The 21,057-nt window shown below is 43.1% G+C and overlaps 1 protein-coding gene across 1 annotated transcript in view; it reads right to left on the bottom strand.

Moving 5' to 3' along the window:
* The window catches only part of snd1 (staphylococcal nuclease and tudor domain containing 1), a gene marked incomplete at its 3' end in the record, with an annotated part of 172,572 nt that extends 167,861 nt beyond the window's left edge, over positions 1 to 4,711 (bottom strand). Inside the window, exons 1-2 of the mRNA XM_080757520.1 lie at positions 4,315 to 4,711; positions 717 to 866 (exon numbers count right to left, since the gene is read on the bottom strand). Of these exons, the coding sequence (XP_080613646.1) occupies positions 717 to 866; positions 4,315 to 4,413 (249 nt within the window). The 5' untranslated portion in view covers positions 4,414 to 4,711. The remainder of the gene's footprint in view (positions 1 to 716; positions 867 to 4,314) is intronic.
* Positions 4,712 to 21,057: the final 16,346 nt, after the last annotated feature.

Here is a 21,057-nt window from a genome sequence, read left to right as displayed (position 1 = left end):
ATGGATGGATACTGTAAAAACCTGGACTATGTTTTGTATGTTTGGGGACGCTCAAGGGGAAAATGTGTTTCATCACGCAGGTACTATCCTGTGGAATGCCCCCCTCCTCCCTACAGCCATGAAATCACTAAATGATCGTGCAAGATTTAAGAATGACCTTTGTCCTTAAATCATGGCTCCATCTCCACACTAATTGGTCATAGTTGGCATAGTTAGATCCCAACCCAGGATAAACCCTCCCCCCCAAACATACGTATAAGTCACACAATCAAGGCACAGGAACAATTAAATAAAACGCATACAGAGACGAACTTAGAAACACACACGTGCACTCGCTTGCGTGCGCACACACACACCTATTTATCAAGATTAGCATCCCATGGTGTTTGCCTGGGGGTCTTGTTTAGCAGAACTTTGGCCCACCATTGTTAACCCATTTTGACCCGAGATCAAAAATGTCTTCTACATCCTGACAGTTTTCTGAAATGGCCATGTTTCTATGTCAGTGCGGTTCTTCGATTTTTCAAAAATAGCAGACCTACAAGCTCATAGCGCGCCACTCGGTGGCGCGCTATGAGCTTGTAGATCTGCTATTTTTCAATAGCTAAAGCATAACATAACACCAAAAGGGGTTCCCTCCCCCAAAATGGGTTAAACACGTCATGTAAGATCAAAATAAACCCAAAATCCCACCTGGTACTATAAAGCCCACTCACCTCATCGGGGGTGTCCTTCATGTCGGGCTGGCCCTGGGCGGCTCGCCGGGCCATAGCCCCTGCCCGGATGTTGCTGAGGTTGATCTGGCGCTCGGGAGGGGGACCGCCCCGAGGCTGGCCCCGAACGATGATAGCGCAGCCAGACAGGACCTGTGTGCAGAGAGATAAACCATCACACAGACAGTCAACAAATGTAGGCATTCTGCAGGTTATCACAATGACACATACAGTCACTCACTAGCCTCCAATCACTAGATCAATGACACATACAGTCACTCACTAGGCTCCAATCACTAGAGCTCCAATCTACTCACTAGATCAATCAATCCGGCTACGGAAACAGAATAGACAGTCAGTGGGTCAGAACTAGAGTAAAACTACTCTTCTGACCGATACTCGATAGCCAACTGATGAACATTGAAGCGGGTCTTTACTAAAAAAGGTTAGAGTAAAGGGAAACATTTTAGCTATAGGCAAATAAAAGATATGCCTCGATTAATGTGCCGATTATGCAACAAATCGTGTGTGTAAATCATCGCCAGTAGGTAGATAGATGCTAAGCAACCAGTGGCATCACTATTTTGGGCAAAAAAGAAAACAGCAAAATGTGTGACCGTTGCGAGCTTTTAGATTTGCTAAATTTGTAAAAGTGTAACTTGTGGTTAATCAGCTGAGCAAAGCCCGGCCAACTACTGAAGTGCAGGGAAGAAAAACCAACCAGTGCAGTGTTGCTCGTTGTCATGGTGATTTGCGGTCAAATCTAGCATTCAGAGACAAGGTGAGATCACGCAGTGTGATAGCGTTAGCTAAACAGGGCACAAAGTCAAGATAACGGCCCTATAGGGTCCTGGGTTTGACTACCACGGCATTTACACGAATCTGAGCAAACATCTCTTTATCTGTGGTCTCGCTCCAGGAGCATCAGTGTTGGTGCTGTTGATCTAAGATGTGAGCCAGATAATGCTGGTCTCTCGTCAGAAGAACGCAGCCCCGCGTCCCACTCAAGACTGACTGACTGACAGACTGACTCACGCGCACCGAGTAGCCGCCAAGTGCAAGGGGGGACCAAGCTATGGAAAAACAGCCCCTGCTGCACTGCATTACCTTCCTCTGGCTGTTTACAGAAGGGTTTACGTTCCCAGTCTGAATGCACATGACCTTGCTTGACTTCCCTCGTCACTTTTCTTTTCCTCTGTGGGCCCACCTTTGATTGGGGGGGGGGGGGGGGGGGGGGGATGACGACATGTCATCTGAAACGGGCCCGAACAGAAGAAGAGGAGAGTAATCTGGGCTCATTACAATTTAGCCAATTTTGACCTGAGATCAGATTCTATAAATGTCTTCGACATCCTGACAGTTTTCTGAAAAAGCTATGTTTCTATGTCAGTCGTTCTTCGATTTTTCAAAAATAGCAGACCTACAATCTCATAGCGCGCCACTCGGTGGCGCGCTATGAGATTGTAGATCTGCTATTTTTCAATAGCTAAAGCATAACATGATGCGAACACCAAAAGATTAGACCACTATTCCTCAACTTGTTCAGAACTTCAGATACACATTAAGCGATGAGCTCATCTACAAAACACACTACTCCAAACGGTCCCAAACCACAGGCATGGACCCTGCTCACCTGCTCTAGAGACAAGAACATGTAGACTTTAAACATGTACTGTTCTTTATTCACTTTTAATCTGTTTAAACCAATGACCTCTTCCATACAGGAAAGGATTCCAAATAAGCCAGCTCTGGCTTCTTCCCTTCCTTGCATTGTATTTTTGTTCTTTGGTATGTTATTGTCTATTTTTTTGTACTACGTGCTAAATAAATAAACCTAAACCTAAACCTAAAGAACAGGCCCATGTGTTAAACTTTGATAAATCAGCTTTTATTTCAAATGCATCATGGGAGCAAATCTAACTGGCTATTAAACACAATAAATGCAAACGCTAGACTAGACCAGACCAGCTCAGCACATGCTGTGATTTTGAATACAAGCCAATCAAGCTCTGTGGCCAAGAAAGTATAAATTAACTGCCAGAACTCTCAGTACTATAGTAAAAAAAACAAAAAAAGGGGGGGGGGAAATAACTTGCGTTTCACCCAGAGAGACAAAAACGCCACAACCACGCGGAAGCGTTTGAGAGTATAGGCCACGAAAGGCATAAATAACATCGATATGAACCAAGATGGTACGCTGCTACTGTAAACTGTACCACCACCACGAATGGCTACATGCTAGACTGTAGAGGAGCCTGGAACCTCTACGTGTCACTTTAGTTCGTGGTTGGCAAATATTCTGTGACTTGAGGCAGGGTACACACAACATTACAGATACAGAGTCAGACAGCTTGGCTTTCAGCTGGTGGTGTGCATCAGCAGGGACCAATGTTCAAGTTCACAGGTCAGTCCTCAATTCTCTCTCTCATTCAACTACTAGTCAAAGGAGTTTGTCAAATTAATTGTTGGCAAACTCCTTGACAAAGGTGATAAAAGTTTCCTGCTGAGCACTTCTTTAGATTTCATACCACTTTACCCAGAGATGAGCTCAAGTTCAACAAATCATTCATTTATTAAAACAAAGAGATTCAACAATCAAAATCTACTTACAAATAATTTGTGGACAATATGACAGATTAAGTGAGGAAGCGGCCCTACAAGTTAAATTGTTTGACATTCCGCAATAGACAATAGGGTAATAAGGTTTCAGTTCCATGTCATATTGTGGTATAATGTGCTTACAATTGTTATTTTCCCCCAATACTGAAACTAGCTGTAACTTAGCTTGTAGCCAACAGCTAACTACCACAGTAGTTATACACTCAATTGTCAATTCAGGATAAATTAAGTATAAATTGGTGTCTCTGGAAGAGCGTAAGACCATGAACTTTGATCATGCGCTTGAAGTTGAGGCAAACAGCTGGTTGCTGCTGGATTTACACATGTATAGTTAGCCAAACTATACCTGGGAGTCCAAACATCTGTGCAGAGTATGGATGATGTGTGCTAAATGCTAACGCTGTCAGAGAACATGCACAGGTTTCAGTGGGAAGTGTAACTGAATCTGAAACGTGCTGCTTTCTGGTCAGAAACATGTTTTAATTTCTCTCAAGTTCAGGTTCATTCAAACTTTAAAAAAAAAGAAACGGAAACAGCGCGAAGGAGGTCACCAACCATCAACGTCGGCTAACGTTGGGGGCTAAAAAAAACTAGCAAGCTAAAGCTAGCTAAGCGAGCTAATGTGGGGTGCTAATCAACGCCTCCAGCTTGTAAACACGTCGCTTTCGCAGAACGACGTCGGTGTGTGGCTCTCGTCGACACTTTTGTCAACCGAAAAATCGTTTGTCGTTTGTATTTCGTCCTCAAGTTTACATGGAAAAGCCACACACCGGGCAGCATGCTGCTGACCGGTGTGTGTGGTGACACTTCTCCAACAGTGCCACCGGCGTACCGGGCACACTCACTGTGGCACCATCCAAATCAAAGTTTGCATGAAGTTGCCGGCTGGCACTTAAATTTCGCCCGCTCCGAATAAAAGCGGTCATTATCTCATATAACATGTCTCCCACACAGAAAAAAACATCATATAATATTACTGTACCATCTTGACTATTCCTCTCTGGAGCGTAGCGGCGACCTGGTTGTTCTGGGTCGAGCTGGGCTGCTGGGCAGCTTGCTGTGCAGAAACCGATGCCATCATGTCCTATAAAAGCTGGTTCTGGTGGTGTTGTTGGCGGTGGTTCTTCAGGGGGCTGTGGTGGCGGCGGTACCGGACGGTCCAGGCGGGGGGGAAGAACGAAGGCTGACTAAGAAGAAGAAGTGGTTCTTCTACAACTGGGAGCCGACGAGAAAAGAGAGAGGCTGAGGCACTAGCAGGCAAGCAGCAGCGACTCACACACACACTACACACACACACACACATACACAGTACCAACACGTTGCTACCGGAAACACATGCGCACTCACGCCACACGTCAAAAGCACACGTTTCCCTAGTTCCAGGGATAGGAGGCAGAGAAATGAATGGGGGCGGACGGAGGAGCGTGCGTGCGTGCGTGTATAGCCGCTAGTGAGCAGGCGCTGCGTGCGAGTGCGTAGGCTACGTTGCTGGAGGAACGACGTCTTCCGGTGCAAGAGGTGCGACACGTCAGCATAGTATTTAACCCGTTCGGCAGAAGAAGAAGCCGTACAGTAACGGTTGAGTTCAGTTCAGTTAATTCATGAGAGCTATTTCACTGTACTGTACACATTACAACTACACACTGTCACTGTGTACGTATCATTCTGAACGTAGAGAGAGAGAGAGAGAGAGAGAGAGAGAGAGAGAGAGAGAGGAACATTTTCATCTCTCTCTCTCTCTCTCTCTCTCTCTCTCTCTCTCTCGCTCTCTCGCTCTCTCTCGCTCTCTCAATTCAATTGAATTCAAATATACTTTATTGGCATGACAAGCATACTTATATTGCCAAAGCAATTATGAAACAAAATAATAAATTAAACTCAAATTGAACTCCTTGTCATTTTAGTTGCTTATATTATATGTGTGGTTTTATCCCATTTTTAATATAAACAGTTGAAACTGACAGAAAACAATGTGTGAGTTTAATAAATGTGTTTCATATATGCTCGAGTAAGTCACTGTCTCACCCGTCGATAACCCCTTTGCGGAAGTAATTTAGTAAAACCGTACATTATATGTGGTGTAATATCCTATATATTATTTATGGATATTATAGTACATTACCCACATTATAATATAAGCAACTAAAATGACGAGGACTTATCAGTCTTTGGTTCACTAACTTCACTTAAATTAAGTCAAATTGGGCGCGTTTTTGAAAAAACATCAGTGACGGTGTGTGTGTGTGTGTGTGTGTGTGTGTGTGTGTCACAAACAGATAATGTTAAAAATGACCAACAGAAACAGAATACATGATATTTACAGCCACTGTAACTTGTTCTGTCTCACCTTAGGCTTTTCCTCCACAGAAATGTCGCCATGTTTGCTGTTCCAGTCGTCTTCTCTGTCATGGTGTCACCTATAGATATATTGTTTATATTGTAACACCTATATTGTTTTATAGAGGCAAAACAAAGTTTGCTTCAACAGAACTATAGCAGCAATAAATGCATAATAGTGTCGACATAAAACAATGGGTGACTATATAAGTTTAGGCTAAAGGCTAAGCTGTAGGTATCGGCTAACAAATAAACTAGTATGTTACCAATTAAGCAATTTGACCATGTTGTATGTTTTATTGTATTTTTATGTCACCTACCGTCTGTCTATACTCTCTAGTCAAACTTATTAGAGTTATAAAACAATAAACACTGAGTCTCTACCTTCAGTCAAACTTATTAGAGTTATTATTAAACCTTATAAACACGGAGTCGCCACTCTTCCTCTTCCTTCGTCTTCTTCAAAAAGAGGCGGGAAGATTCGCGGGCTTCACGGCGACGCTGCATTGACTGACGTCACGTCATCATGCAGAGGGAACGTATAGCGCAGCCGCAGTGCAGTGTGGTAATTATATTACCGTATTAGTTGGATTCAGGAATAATGGCGATCATTGATATATGATACGAGCTTATGAGGGGCGCCAATAAGGGCTTGTGGGGGTCCAATAAGGGCTTGTGTGGGGGGGGAAAACAAGGGCTTATTTGGGGGGTAAATAAGGGCTTGTGGGGGGCAAATAACAAGGGCTTGTGTGGGGGCCAATAAGGGTTTATGTGGGGGGCCAATTAGGGCTTGTGTGGGGGGCCAATAAGGGCTTGTGTGGGGAGCCATTGGCCCTTCAAGACGAACATTTGACAAGTAATGATAAATTCCACTTCCATCATAATGAATTACCGGTATCGTTTAATCTGCCATCAGTCAGTTTTAGTTTCAGACTAATAATTATTGCTTATTTTACTGTCCAATGACATGAAATGGCACAAGGGAAGGACTCCCTTGTGTGTGTACATGTGTGTGTGTGTGTGTGTGTGTGTGTGTGTGTGTGTGTGTGTGTGTGTGTGTGTGTGTGTGTGTGTGTGTGTGTGTGTGCGCGCGCGCGCGCGTGCGTGCGTGTGTGTACTCGCGCGCGCGTGCACGAGTATTTGTATGCTAGATTTGTAATTGTATGGTGCAATAGCCGACCATAGGCTATATGAAAATGTCCGTACATGTGCACTGACCTTCCTTCAAATATAATGTGGAACACGTTGATGTAGAGTTGTTTGATTTTTTATTTATTTATTTACAAAACGCTCTTGAAAAACAACAGCTTTATACCTCAGCTTTTTAAATTGTGAGTATAAGCATCAAGCTATAAAATGACTGATCTCTGGGTATACCCACGGAGCAACATGGGTCCCCCTGGAAGTGCGGAGTCCGGAGTTCGTCGGTAGTGCATGGCCGGGTGTGGGCGCCCTCCCCCGGGCAGAGGTCCCCTGGGTGCCCTGCCTGGCCGGCCGTTGCAACTTGCACGCTAAATATCATAACTGAAGTTGTGGACATTTAAGTGATGCACATCAGCGTCGGAGAGGAACAGGCACTGTCAGATCAGTTACGCAACTTTGGGGAAATCGAATCCCTTGGAATCCACATGAAAGAAATGCATTCTGAGAAGGAAGACATGGCAGTGTATCCCATTCCTGTTAAGTTCTTCAGACACTTAGTACGGAGTGGAGCTGGTTTTACGCATAAAGTGACCTACTGTAGGCCCACGTGCGGGATTCGTTATTGGTGGTGCAGGGAATCGGGGACGTCTGACCATTTGGTTTACTATAGTTGTGCAACTTGTGCACAACTATTGCCCCAGCTCCCGACGAGAGCGCTGCTATTCCTCATCCAGATCGGCTATTTTCACTGGTTGTGAGGAGGCGTGCACATATACGGCCGCTCGCTATTACGCGCGGAGAAATGTGTTATTTTGAGGGTCGGCTTAATTGGCACTTCTTGGCACATTTTGTTGCCCCCCTCGGATGTGTTGCCCTATAATACCCGCAATACGCAGTGCGTATTGCGGGTATATATAGCGACGGCACAAAGTTCAGATAGTGAAAATAAAGTTTAGAGTAGGTATATATATATTATATAGGCTACATTTCACGTGCAATATCTGTAGGCCTAATACACACACAGCCAAGAACATTATAGCATTCAGACTATAACCAAATAAGAACTACCGCATTCTTTAAAAGTATAATAAAACAAACACAAACTAAACATAATATCACACAATATAATATAGACCTTTTGATTATAGCTTTGTTGATGTTAGTAGAAAATCCATTCGTTTTTTGAAAATGATATATTTACTATATGACATTATACTATAGCTGGATATGAGGACATCATGGGCATGTTTGTATATGAGCAAACTATAGTAACCGATTGCGCACAAGGTCAGTCGGTGCGCTTTGGATAGATTTACGAGGCCCCTTTACGCAGTTGAAATTGTGACAGTTTCCCATATGTCAGGACACGCATACGCACACACACGATTGTGTAATGAACGAAATAAAACAACACGAGGAGTTGGAACTGTATGCATACATTCAAACACGTTAAGGACACTAAAACATCCGCCTTCTCCTTTGGAGAGTTGAGTGTCAATTTACGCACGGCGAGTATTTTTTCTTTTTGCCTTACCGTACCACGTACCCAACAGTTTTATCGGCCTCGATTTGTATTCACGCAGAATGTGCAATAAAGTACAATAAATCAATAACGACCTGAACCCTCCAGTGATAAAGAACATAAAATATATACCTTGCTTAGCCTATTTATCCGTTTCTTTTCTTTTTTCTTTGTCTGGTTGTCTGGTTGGCAAGGAGATGCTGGTGTCCAACATGTATGTCCTCCTCCCCTCCCCGAACGCAAGCTGAGTGCACCAGGAGCACTATTGTCCACTAAGCCAAAGTTAATGTATAATTTGGACCATATGGCATTTTTAAAATCCAAGCCTTTATTTCGGTGGCACTTCGATCCGTGTGGACCCAGCTAATGATATTCAATTAGTCATTAAACAGGCCCACAAAGACGAGTCCTGTGTCTGTGTGGTTTTCGCATTGGGCTAATATTTGCTTGTCAAATATTTCCTTTTGAAACGTTTACAACGCATTTTATCTGCTGGCTGCCCAAGGAACCATCTGTGAGGTTTTTTTTAAAAACCTCCCCATCCTGTGGAAACGAGGTCCCTCAATTGGTCCTCGCCTCTCGCCCGCAGGCCAGTCTATTTGTTCACGCTTGAAAGAAAATGTAATAAAGAGAGACTCCACGATGGATTTATGATTTATCAAAAGCACTTTACCATATGGCATCATGTCGTCATTGGCGCAGATTTCCAAATGTTTGTTTTATGAAAGGGGGACTCAATCGTTTTAATCTGAACCACTTAACCTGGTGCAAAGGATGCTCAAATCACGTGACCAGACGAGGTTGCTAAAGAATGAGTATAAACATGCCTGTGTTGATCGCGTTGAATTTTGAATTTGTATATAGTTTTAACAAAATGAAGACGCCTTGGGATTTCTTAACGATAATTGTTTCCGAAAATTAAATTATTATGCTATCCCTATACAGGCTATACTGCTCGTCTGTTATTCTGGAATTGTGGCTGATAAAAACAAGTCACTGTATATATCCTGAATGAAACATTTGTGCCCATGGATGAGTGTGCACCTGCTGCTTTATACATTTTGCCAAATTGCGCTCACAAAGTCTGACATAGCGGCCTATAGCCAATCAAGCAGCCTGCTGCCTGCTGCATGCATGGGTGGAAGATGCTTATTGACATTTGGGGTTGGCTATACGTCATCCTCAGGTCTATATATAATACGTGTGTGCTGTCGTGCGTGATTCCTGTGTTTTGTCAGAGAGGTGCCTGCAATCTCAGACTCACACTTTCATCTCGCCAGCAACTCGTGAGGGGTCGTCCGGTCCTGGCACAGACAGAGCTGATTGCACCGTTGGAAGCGGCTGTGGATGTTATAGGCTATATAGCTATATATTTAGGAGACATCGTTTTCCTGTGGAGAGCTTTATTTTTATTTTTATTTATTTTTGGCTGATTGAATCACTTTCATTCCTGCAAGAGCAGCAAGACAGACTGCAACTATACCGAGTGGAGATGTGTGGAACTAACTTGGATCTGCCAGATAAAGGTTAATTGGCTCTGCATGTGGCCTGGATTGAAATTAATTAAATTATGCCTTTATAGGCCTATATATATTTGTAGTTTTATTTGTCTATATGGATTGTTTTAACTTTAACCGCATGAACCCTCAGTATCTATACTTAACTATTGACTGGAGTCGGGTTTTAGCCTGATATGGTTACAAGAAGAGTGAGTGGGCACTAAAGTGGGCACCTTATAAAAGATATTTGAAGTATTGGATATAAGTAGCCTATACTGGTTTCAAACAATAGGGTATTAGACTTTAATGGTTATAATGTCCAAGCATGTAATGCTTTACATTCGGCCTAGACCATTTCCCAAATTATACGCCTATATATAATTTGTTTTATCGTTTTAGAAAAATGTAGCCTACAATTTTTACATTGAGGTGCCCGGGTCCGCTCCTCGGAATATTAGACTACGGATAGGGTTTAATTGATTAATTAGGCCTGCCTGCTATAATAATACTTATTATTTTCTATCTCTCTGTGTATAAGGTGGTAGCAGTGTGAACCAACTGGGAGGCATATTTCTAAATGGTCGACCACTCCCGGCTTCAAAGAGGAGGAAACTGATTGAACTGGCGTCAGAAGGACTGCGTCCCAGCGAGATCTCCAGGATTCTCCGGGTACAGACTGTCTATAATACGCACGGTTAAGCACCCATAGACAAATATATATATTGAACCAAACCAAACCCTAAAACTATAATTATGCAGAATGGACCATTTTATTCATATATTGGATTGGAAATTAGCAGCATGGTAAATGTGAGGATGATTTTAATTACTTTATGCTGCTGGGTATATAGCTTATGTTAAATAATTCATCATTGTGTGTCAGTTATAATTATAATAATGTTTTGTATTCATAAAAATCACACCCGTGTGAAGTGAGGGGCGCTCTAATCAATTATTTACCTAATACCAATCTTTAAACATATAGTTACGTCACCAAGAATGGTGGTCCCTTATTGGCCAAGAGTTTCCAACAGACAGCTGATTTGCTCAGACACATGATATGACGTAAATGTTACAATCATCGTCAATGGCATTTAATTAATGTTTGTGTTAAGACAGAATCTACACTATAGCTGTTTATAGGAGCCCTCAAAGAATGCCCTCTGCATTTCATTCAAGGGCATTTCATTGACAGTTCCATAGCTCTATGCAACGGCAGCAACAACATTAGGGCTATGGACCGGCATTAGGGCTATGGACCTGCAGAGCTAGGGGCGTCTAATGTTTGTTTAACTGCTGTAAACAAACCTGCACATGACGTCATAGTGCCCTAAAAACAAACAAGTCGATAGACTTATAGCTGCCGCTCTGTTTGTCTAAAGTGCTCTAAACAAACAAACATTAAAAGTCCATAGACCTGCAGGCTGCCATGTGGCGTAATTTCAAAAGCCAGACATACGTTGGAGGCTTAAAAATTCAATATTTGTCTCGAGATGTAGTGGCCTAGAAGTATATAAAGTATCAATCGTTCTTAGGATATTGTTAAAAAATACTTTTGAAAATGTTAAAACCCTTCAATATAATTGAAAAGGCCTGTTTTTTGATGGAGGCTGCAGATACAATCATTATCAGAGAAGCTTTCAAAACAAGTTGGAAATATGTTAAATAAAAACACTATACAGTACACGACTATACACGATGTTTGAACTAACATATTAATACATAATACATCCAATAATAAGAATGTACAATGACTGTAAAATAAGTGTAAGGTAATCCCTATAACTGGAAACGTTTAATGCAAAAATCGTTTTTTTTTAACCAAACAAATAATCGGATATCAGCCAAAATGTCAATATTGTGCATCCCTTTGATTACATTATACTGAAGTGAAAATATATATCTATCTTTTGGCAAAGGTGTCCAATGGCTGTGTGAGCAAGATTCTCAGCCGATATAACCAAACTGGACTGGTTGACCCAAAGGCCACCGGAGGCAGCCGGCCTCGACTTCTGACCCCCGACGTCATTTCCAGGATCATTCAGTGCAAGCGGGAGAACCCGGCCATTTTCGCCTGGGAAATACGGAAAAGGCTCGCATCTGAAAGAACCTGCACGGCCTCCAGGATTCCTAGCGTAAGTTGAGATTTATATAAACTGCCGCTCGTATAAAACGTTTTCACTCCCTCTTATATGCAATTCTGGCACATCTGACATGATATTATCCCCATATTTGTTTCCTTTATATAAAAGGTGTCTTCTGTGAATCGGATTTTGAGAAAGATCCAGTTCGACTATGGGCCAATGTGCATGGAAGTGGACGTCTTCCCAGGTAATCACATCTCATGAGACGGACATCAGTCCAAAACGTTCTTAATCAGACCAGTGTGTGTCCAGTGGAAACCCTCGTATGAATCTGATCTCAGGTCAGAATGGGTTAACAGCTCCTACAGAAAGCCTACTATATACTGTACTACTGTATAGACCTGCTTTGTCTATACAGTATATACAGTAGGCTGCAGTGGTTCTCAATCTTATGTGATCTCTGGACCTCAGAGATCACACACAAGTGTGATTTGTGAGGGGCGCTAGCCCCTCCTACATCCAGCTTGTAGTTACCGTCCACAAACTTCGTCTTAACCCATTCTGACCTGAGATCAGATTCTAAAAATGTCTTCTACATCCTGACAGTTTTCTGAAAAAGCTATGTTTCTATGTCAGTCGTTCTTCGATTTTTCAAAAATAGCAGACCTACAAGCTCGTGGTGCGCTATGAGCTTGTAGATCTGTTATTTTTCAATAGCTAAAGCATAACAATGCTTACACGCCCCCGCCCAACATGGGTTTTAAATTCCCTGACAATGAATGGTGTGGCAACCCAGGGGAGAATAGGCAAGATTCACAGTAAAACAAGAGGCTCAGTCAGAGTCAACATGTAACTTAAATTGTATTTTATTAACTATAGTTAGGGAAAGGGGAAAACTGGGCAAAACTTCAATTTAGGGTTCCTGAGTCCTGTCTGGGGGCTTGCTGCTTGGGCATCTATGCACAGTCCTGTGGGCAGAGCAGAGAGAGAGCTATAGTGACTAATGTATTCAGGTGGGGGAGAGAGAGTGCTGTAGGCTCTCCCTTGTGGAGTTCATTTGGCCTAGGAGGGAGGGAGAGAGAACGAGACCAGGTGAGCCACAATACACGCACAGCACATCCCAGTGGGTCCAAAGGTTTGAGTTAAATCTTGTACTCACTTGTTGTGACATATCCATCATACCAGCCGTCCTCATGAACAGAGTGATTCCTGCTTCCTCACTCCTCCATTATTAGTCCAAACTGACTCAGCAGGCAGCTTTGGGCGTCGGCTATTTAAAAGCTTCTGTTGATTGCCTTACTGGCTGCAGGTGCGTCCATGTCCAGGCTCCCATTGGCTGCAATACCTGTACAGGGTGATATTATACTCCCTCTATCACCTCCCCCCTGCAGCCTCCTTCTGTGGGGGGAACAGGCCTGGCTGTTTCCCCTGGTTTGCCACAATGGAAGTTGAATGAAGACAGAGGAATTCATCGTTTAGATCGGGGTCCGACAGATACAACAAAACACAACGAAAGGAAACACGGCGGATCACCAAATACACATCATCACATTGGAGTTTCTTGTAGAAACAGTGGTTTATATATATATGATCTGTTCAGGATTTCCATCCACCATTGAAGAGGAGGACATTATCTACGGAGAGCCTGCAGTGGAGAGCCCAGACCAGCAGCCTGAGGCCTCTCAGAACCGGAACCGGACCGCCTTCACCCCGGAGCAAAGCAGAACCTTAGAGCAAGGTCATTTGAAAGTGTCCTGCAACTCACAGAAACTCACATTATTGGCGCTGCCAGGATGGAAACCTTGTATATACGTCCAAAGCGTTATACTTTTCACAGAATGCAAAAGAAAGAACCGGTTTAGATCCAGTATAGTTATTTAGTCACAAGCTCTTGTTAATACTTTTCATTGGTAAAAATATTCATCAAACCACAGACAGACTTAATTAACCACCTACGATATATGGCCTCCCTATTTTGGCCATGCCATATGTGGGGGAAAATGGGTGTAGGCTACATCATATTATGATGTTACATCATATTATGTATATATATGTACATATGGCTTGTAGATCTGCAATTTGTATGAATATTATTCATACAAATTGCAGATCTACAAGCGTACCGTATGCTCACATCAAAGTGAGTATATATTGTAACTTGTATAAGTATAAAATAGGGCATTCATTTGAGAAATGGATGAACAATAATTAGACCTATTTGATCCTGTGGGGTTAATTCCGTTTTCAGCTTCAACCAGCTGAACCTGGGACCTTCTGTTTCCACCATGCATTCAGCTACTGTATATGGACGGCACATAAATATGGAGATACAAGGTTTCTGCCAGACAGCGACGATATTCTATATTGTTGTGGATATATCTGGGCCTTATTAACAGTGAATCCATAACAATTAATGTCATGCTTCCTGCACGTCCCACACCAGAATTCCTCCAGAGTCACTATGCGGACGTGTACACGAGAGAAAAACTGTCGTCGGAGATCAAACTTCCAGAGGAAACCATCAAGGTAAACTGGTAATAATAATGTCATCAAACTATATTCGTAACTGTAACTATTTCAGCTCTCACTAATTAATATCTATCTGCCTTGCCACTAATTAATATCTATCTGCCTTGCCACTAATTAATATCTATCTGCCTTGCCACTAATTAATATCTATCTGCCTTGCCACTAATTAATATCTATCTGCCTTGCCACTAATTAATATCTATCTGCCTTGCCAAAGGTCTGGTTTTCAAACCGACGAGCAAAGTGGAGGAGAGAAGTCAAAGAGAGGGATAATATAAGTAAGTGTGTGTGTGTGTGCGTGTGTGATCAATTCCGCAGTTTCATGGAAAATATGCTGTTCAATTGTCAGACATTGACCTTGATTGTGACCTTGAACTTTAACCTTTTGGAGTCAAAAGGCCATCAACTCTCTGGGGTCAGACTACTGAGTACTGATCACTCCCTTCAAGTTTCATGAACGTCCCCAAACTTGAGATGTCCCTGAAGTTTTGTCTCTCAAGACTTTCTCCTAAAAGTCTGTATATCAAAGCATGCAGAAAATCCACAGAACATAAAGCAGACGTCCCGCAAATAAGTTGTAATGTAAACCAAAATAATTTGTTGAAGCTTAGCTTGCTGCACGGAAATTCAAAAATATATTTTAAAGATATTTTCGAATATATTTTCATGAATGGCGACGACACTTTTAGGAGGCAGAAGAAGTACAGATTCTCTGTAGCATTTTGAATATTGTGGAAAAGTTGTCTGGCTTTATATTAGAGAATATTACTGTAGCAAACAGACCACATCTGTTACAATCCCTGGCTGCTTCGCATTGCTGTGGGCAGTTTAATAATAATAGTCCAGTTAAATGAAAAATACATGAGAATAAACTTTTCTTTTTCCTTCACAGCTGCTGGCCTTCAAAAGGATAAACATCTTTTCCCAACAAATCCCATCGTGGCACGACATTTTACAACTCAACAGGTGCAGTCAGTGTTTTGTGCTTCATGCGAGATAGAATGTTTAGATGAAATATGGTATGAGATAACTGCTACTGTACTCACGCTGACCGTCTCATATGTTTAGGTTGACTGGAAGGATATTGGATCATATTGCAACACGTCAGGGTCATTCCAGCCTCACAGCACATCCACGGAGAAGTTACACCATAGTTACCGTGCGTCAGCTGTGGAAAGAGGTGAGGTTGTTTAAAATAGTTAATAATTACATGAATTAACTACTTCAGCCAATCAGCCCTACATTATTTTGTCATACGACAAATAGCAATAACCACCAATATACAAGCTCACAAGGCATTGCCATTATGACACTGCATTCACTTTTGTAGGACATTTTGGCTTCATGGGATGCTTAAAATAGGGACACCATGGAGGTCGGAATAAAACTCGACCTATAAAACACATTATAGCTTATTTAGTCCCTTGTAAATGTACAGGGTCAGCGGTGGCCGAACGGTTTGCGGAGCGGTCTTGATATCGGAAGGTCGCTATAGTTCGTATCCCCGGACCGGCACGTTAAAAGTACCACCGCTGAAGTGCCCTTTATGGACAAGGCATTGAACCCCTACCATGAAATGTTCTATGAGCAGGGCCTGGCTGTAAACAATTTCTTGAGCTTAGTCCAGTTACCCTGGGTAAACATAGTACTTTTCTTTCTTTCTTTCAGGCAGTCCTGAAGCCCTGATGTCCTTCCCCAAACCAGCCTCATCCTTCCACCACCAACCAGTGAACAACAACAACCAGATGTTCACAAGCTTCCCATCACCTCAAGCGGCCATCGTCGCACAGAAGCCCGTGCCGCTGGTGGTCCCCCCCCACGAGGCAGGGAGGTTCACCTTCCCGTTGTTCCAGCATCGCCCAACAGACCCCAGGGCGACGTTCCCCTCGCCGGTCTACGAGGCGCTGAGAGCCGATGGGCCCGCCTCGACGCAGTACTGGGACCAGCCGGGAGCCGGATGGTACCAGACGGACCACAGAACCACGCAGAGCAACGTATGAGTTCCCATCCGTAACCGTTACCGGACCCAAGATCTACAGAACACAGTTCTTGAATCAATTGGACCCACAGACGGAATGACTGACAGATTTCTCTTTTCCGCTGGAGGTTTAACCGCATATACCCTACAGGGTCCCTGTTCGTTGGTGAACATTCAGTGGAAACAGCAGGAGCAGATCTACGAGCACCTCAACGCGCTATGTTGTGGTGGTGCGATGTGATCTTGTAGATCGGCTATTTTTTCAGCAGAGATTCGACGTGGAAGGGAAATAGGAGCGGACCAAGTTAAGAGCCCTGGGGGACCCCGGTCAATTAGGGTTTAAGTGGTTGAAGGTTCGATGAGTGATACAAAAGAGGAAAAAGAAAGTGGAGACTTATTTTCTAGATCATTGGTTCCAACCGGGGCAGGCAGGCAGGCAGGCAGGCAGGCAGGCACGCAGGCAGGCAGGCAGGCACGCAGGCACGCAGGCAGGCACACACACACACACACACACACATGAATACGATTTAAAACACATTGCCCAAAACCATAACATTTCTAAAAGAAACCCGTATCTAATTCGACTAAACAAATGATGCCTTTTATTCTGTCTTCAAACTTGTTCTCGTCGATCCATCCCAACACGCCATACAGCATCTGTGATCCTACAACTTCCACATGTGTTTCCACATTATTGTAATACCATGAAGTAAACATGTTGTTGTTCATGTGTACCATAATTATAATACCATGGAGTAAACTAATAAACATGTTGTTGTCTTGATGTTGTTTTTGTTTTGGGGGCTGGTATAATTTATTCACCCTGTGAAATACTAAAGAGAAATAAACCTTCCAAGGAAGAGACTGCACACCCAGCAGGGAACAAAGACGGACAACTTACTGCCTCATCAACTAATTTATTAGCACGACGCGGCCAAGAATTTCCCTTTCGGTGCATCCTTAGTACAAATGATTAAATTAATGTATGGGAGGGGGAGGGCAGGGGCAGATGAACAAACAGATAAAATGGAAACTCAATAGAATGGGCCTATATATATATCTTCTCGACAGTCCTACAGTTGATCTGGTGTTCTTCTTGTTGTAGTAACGAACCAGCACACTCAAACAAAAGAGGCTGATGACCCCCCTTGGGCCACTCTCACTATAACTAGACACTTTACCTCCTCCTCCTCCTCCTCCTCCTCCTCCTCCTCCTCCTCCTCCTCCTCCTCCTCCTCCCTCTCTCTAAAAGTACAGGAAAAAATATAGTACAGGTAAAAATCTCTCTCTCTCTCTCTGTTTAAAGTAGGCTACTATTGTGAATTGTGACCATGAGGTCAACATTTGTGTCAGATCCTGTGTCTAGGTGAGACATTACCTTTGACACGTACATATTGGACAAAATTACATTTTATTCATAAAAGTGTTACATTGTGCAGCTTCAAATAAATCACCCGATCATGAAACTTGAAATGCTCACACAAATTTCTCATATTGCCATAGTAGAATAAAATTTGTTCTCTGAGCTTGTTTGATTTGTTCTTTTGAAATGAGTTGTGTCTGTGATGTGAGTGGAAAGAACCTGTCTGATGATAGTCATTTGAGCACAATGGAATGGAGTTGAAGGAAGGCGTTCTGGGCAGCAGAGGGCGCCAAAGGCCTGGAGTTACAACCGTGCCCTTCACTGTTCCTTGGGAGCTACTGATAGGTAGACATTAGACAAGGACAGTGTCTGGACCTGACTGGCGTCCAGATTTTGGGTCATATCATTTTGGGAAAATCAATGAATTAAACAACAACAACAATAATAATAATAAAGTCACTTTGTGACTTCTTGGTCCCTTAATAATAAAAACATAACCACCAACATACTTACAACAGGTGTTCCCAAACCTTTCCATGTGACAGGAAAAAAAAACACCCATATCCTCACAGTAGGCCTATAAGTCTACCTTCTGATGAATGTAAATCGCTCTGGATTAAGAGCGTCTGCTAAATGCCTGAATTGTAAATTGTAGCAGAACAAGCAGATGGCCTCTCTCCACCGTCCCCACTATAAGACAGGAGTTCCCAAATGTTTCTGTGCCTAAAGAACCTCCAAATGGCCATAGTACGCCTCTGGCTGCCGCACACGCCAATGTGTGTTGCGTCGCGGGTTGAAAACCACTGACATACAGTAGAGTAGTTCTACTCAGTAGTAACAGTGTGCTGCTCAACACTTCAATACTTTTCCAGCACCTATACTTCTCCGTGCGTGCGCACATTGACGTTAATGCTCATGTTTTCAAACTGCTTCCACAGAGTATCTGGATAGTTTCTCTGTACTCTGTGTGTGTGTGTGTGTGTGTGTGTGTGTGTGTGTGTGTGTGTGTGTGTGTGTGTGTGTGTGGGGGGGGGGGGGGATTGGGCACATGTGTGGGGCATTGAGTAATTAGGAGTGGAGAGAGAGAGCAGAGCAACACAGAGAGAGAGAGAGAGAGTGAAGAGAGGAGAAATGTTTGTGAAGAGAAATGATTAATGTAACACACGTTGTTTGATAGAATTGACCAGATTAGTAGAAAAAGTAATCTGTTGGTTTGAGTCACAAGTGTTGGGACTGGTTGATGGACAGTGTATCATGACAGTGGGAGGAGGAGGAGGTAGCCTTGTTTAGCTAAAGCAGTCAGCTCCTAAAGCTACTAAAAACCTTCCTGAAGACATCCCAGATAGCGGGTTGAGCTATTGGGCAACGCTCTAACCTTCCTCTGGCGACGTGGGACCTGCTGCCCCTCATTGTTCACAGTCTACCTGCATGTGTAGGCCGCATGTGCATCAAAGACACAGTGCTCTCACAACAAGTTAACAACACCACCACCACCACTCTCCTGAACTGTAAGTTGCCCTTTGATCACAAGAGTGAAGACACAGGCCTGCAACAGGGTTTTTTTTTTTGAGTACACATTTTATTTTGGTTTAATTGTTTTTACATGCCGGCTGTCAGACCCCTAATCTTTTTTTGGGGACCCCCTCTGCGAGGCCGACCCACAGGTCTTATACACTTGATATGGAGAAGATATCTCTCTCTATAGGATAAGGAGAATGGATCGTGGGATAATATTAGGTCTTTACAATGTTGATCTTGCTTTCTATTAAAGTGCTGAATGTGTCTCACAATTCCTTTAAAGGCACTTTCCCAAGATCTCTCCTTTTCTTCTTCTTTCCACAGCGCAATCCAACAGGAAAATCTATAAAAACCAGCTTCAAAAAGTCCCAAAAACATGACCCGATATCTGGACTGTGTGGAATGATTTTCTTTTCTTTTAACGACAGTGAGAGTACAGAGGGATTGAGTTCTTTCATATCCCTTTAGTAGGCTACAGTGATGAGGCCATAAGTCTCTGGGCTCCTTTGTGACGGGCCGGGCCATGGCGGGCCAGAACTCAGTAGCAAAGACTTTGGTCGACGGCCCGACCGAGAAAGGTGACCATTTATTTTGGACCCGCCACCGAGTAGCAAAGCACGTAAATGCAATTTCCACATGACTAGAAGGGAAGATTCTATCCTTCCCTTCTATAGTCTGCTGCTGCTGCCAGAATATTATGTGGACACTGGAAGATGTGTTTGCCTTTGATTTTCTGCTTCTAATCTAGCCCATTTTTACCTGAGATCAGATTCTAAAAATGTCTTCTACATCCTGACAGTTTTCTGAAAAAGCTATGTTTCTATGTCAGTCGTTCTTCGATTTTTCAAAAATAGCAGACCCACAAGCTCATAGCGCTTGAGCTTGTAGATCTGCTATTTTTCAATAGCTAAATTATAACATAATATTTAAAACACCAAAAGGGGTTCCCGCCCAGAATGCGCTAGAGACTGAAGTCTGTCTGGGGGGTTAACTGAAACGTAAACACGGCCAGGCTTAATGCGATAATGTGACACGCAAATTAATCTTACATTTGGAGAACTAAAGTAATGGCAGAAGAAGTACATCTTATCTACTATGATGTTGAGCAACCACATATTGCAGTGCAGCTAAAAGCCTTTTCTGCATCTCAAGACAATTGCAATATGGGGTTACTTATTTTAGCTACAAATTCATCAAACAAAGATCCTCTGGTGGTTTAAAAAAGATATACTTTCTGCACTTTGTGTTAATGAACAACCTATGCGGATTCCAGTTATATTCTTATGGGATGCACTGAAATCCTGTGGTTTGGGTGATGTACAAGATAACATATACATCTTGTACATCACAGAGAGAGAGAGAGAGAGAGAGAAAGAAAAAACTAGATAAAGTGCCCCTCGGGGCACAGGTCTCCACCAGGGCAGGTCAGGTTGTGGCCTCCTGGTGGCGCTATAACGTCGGGGCACAGGTCTCCACCAGGGCAGGTCAGGTTGTGGCCTCCTGGTGGCGCTAAAATAGGCCAATGTGAGAAGGGTGCCATTTCTTCTTACGCCTTGAACACATGACTATAGAGATACTGTGTAACGATTTTCTGGATCTTTGGACAGAATCTGGAGGAGTAATATCCAAAAATGTGTTTTACAAAAGTCGGCCTCCTGGTGGCGCTATAACAGGTCGTTCTGGAAAATGTGGGGCAGAGGTTCATGTTGGCATCCAGGGAGTGTGTGTGCAAAGTTTGGCATCGACCTGGTT

Source organism: Protomyctophum bolini, assembly GCF_963924005.1.
Source record: "Protomyctophum bolini genome assembly, chromosome: 23".
NCBI lineage: Eukaryota > Metazoa > Chordata > Actinopteri > Myctophiformes > Myctophidae > Protomyctophum > Protomyctophum bolini.
Note: the sequence above shows the minus strand (reverse complement) of the source record. Positions and strands in the feature narration are given on the sequence as shown.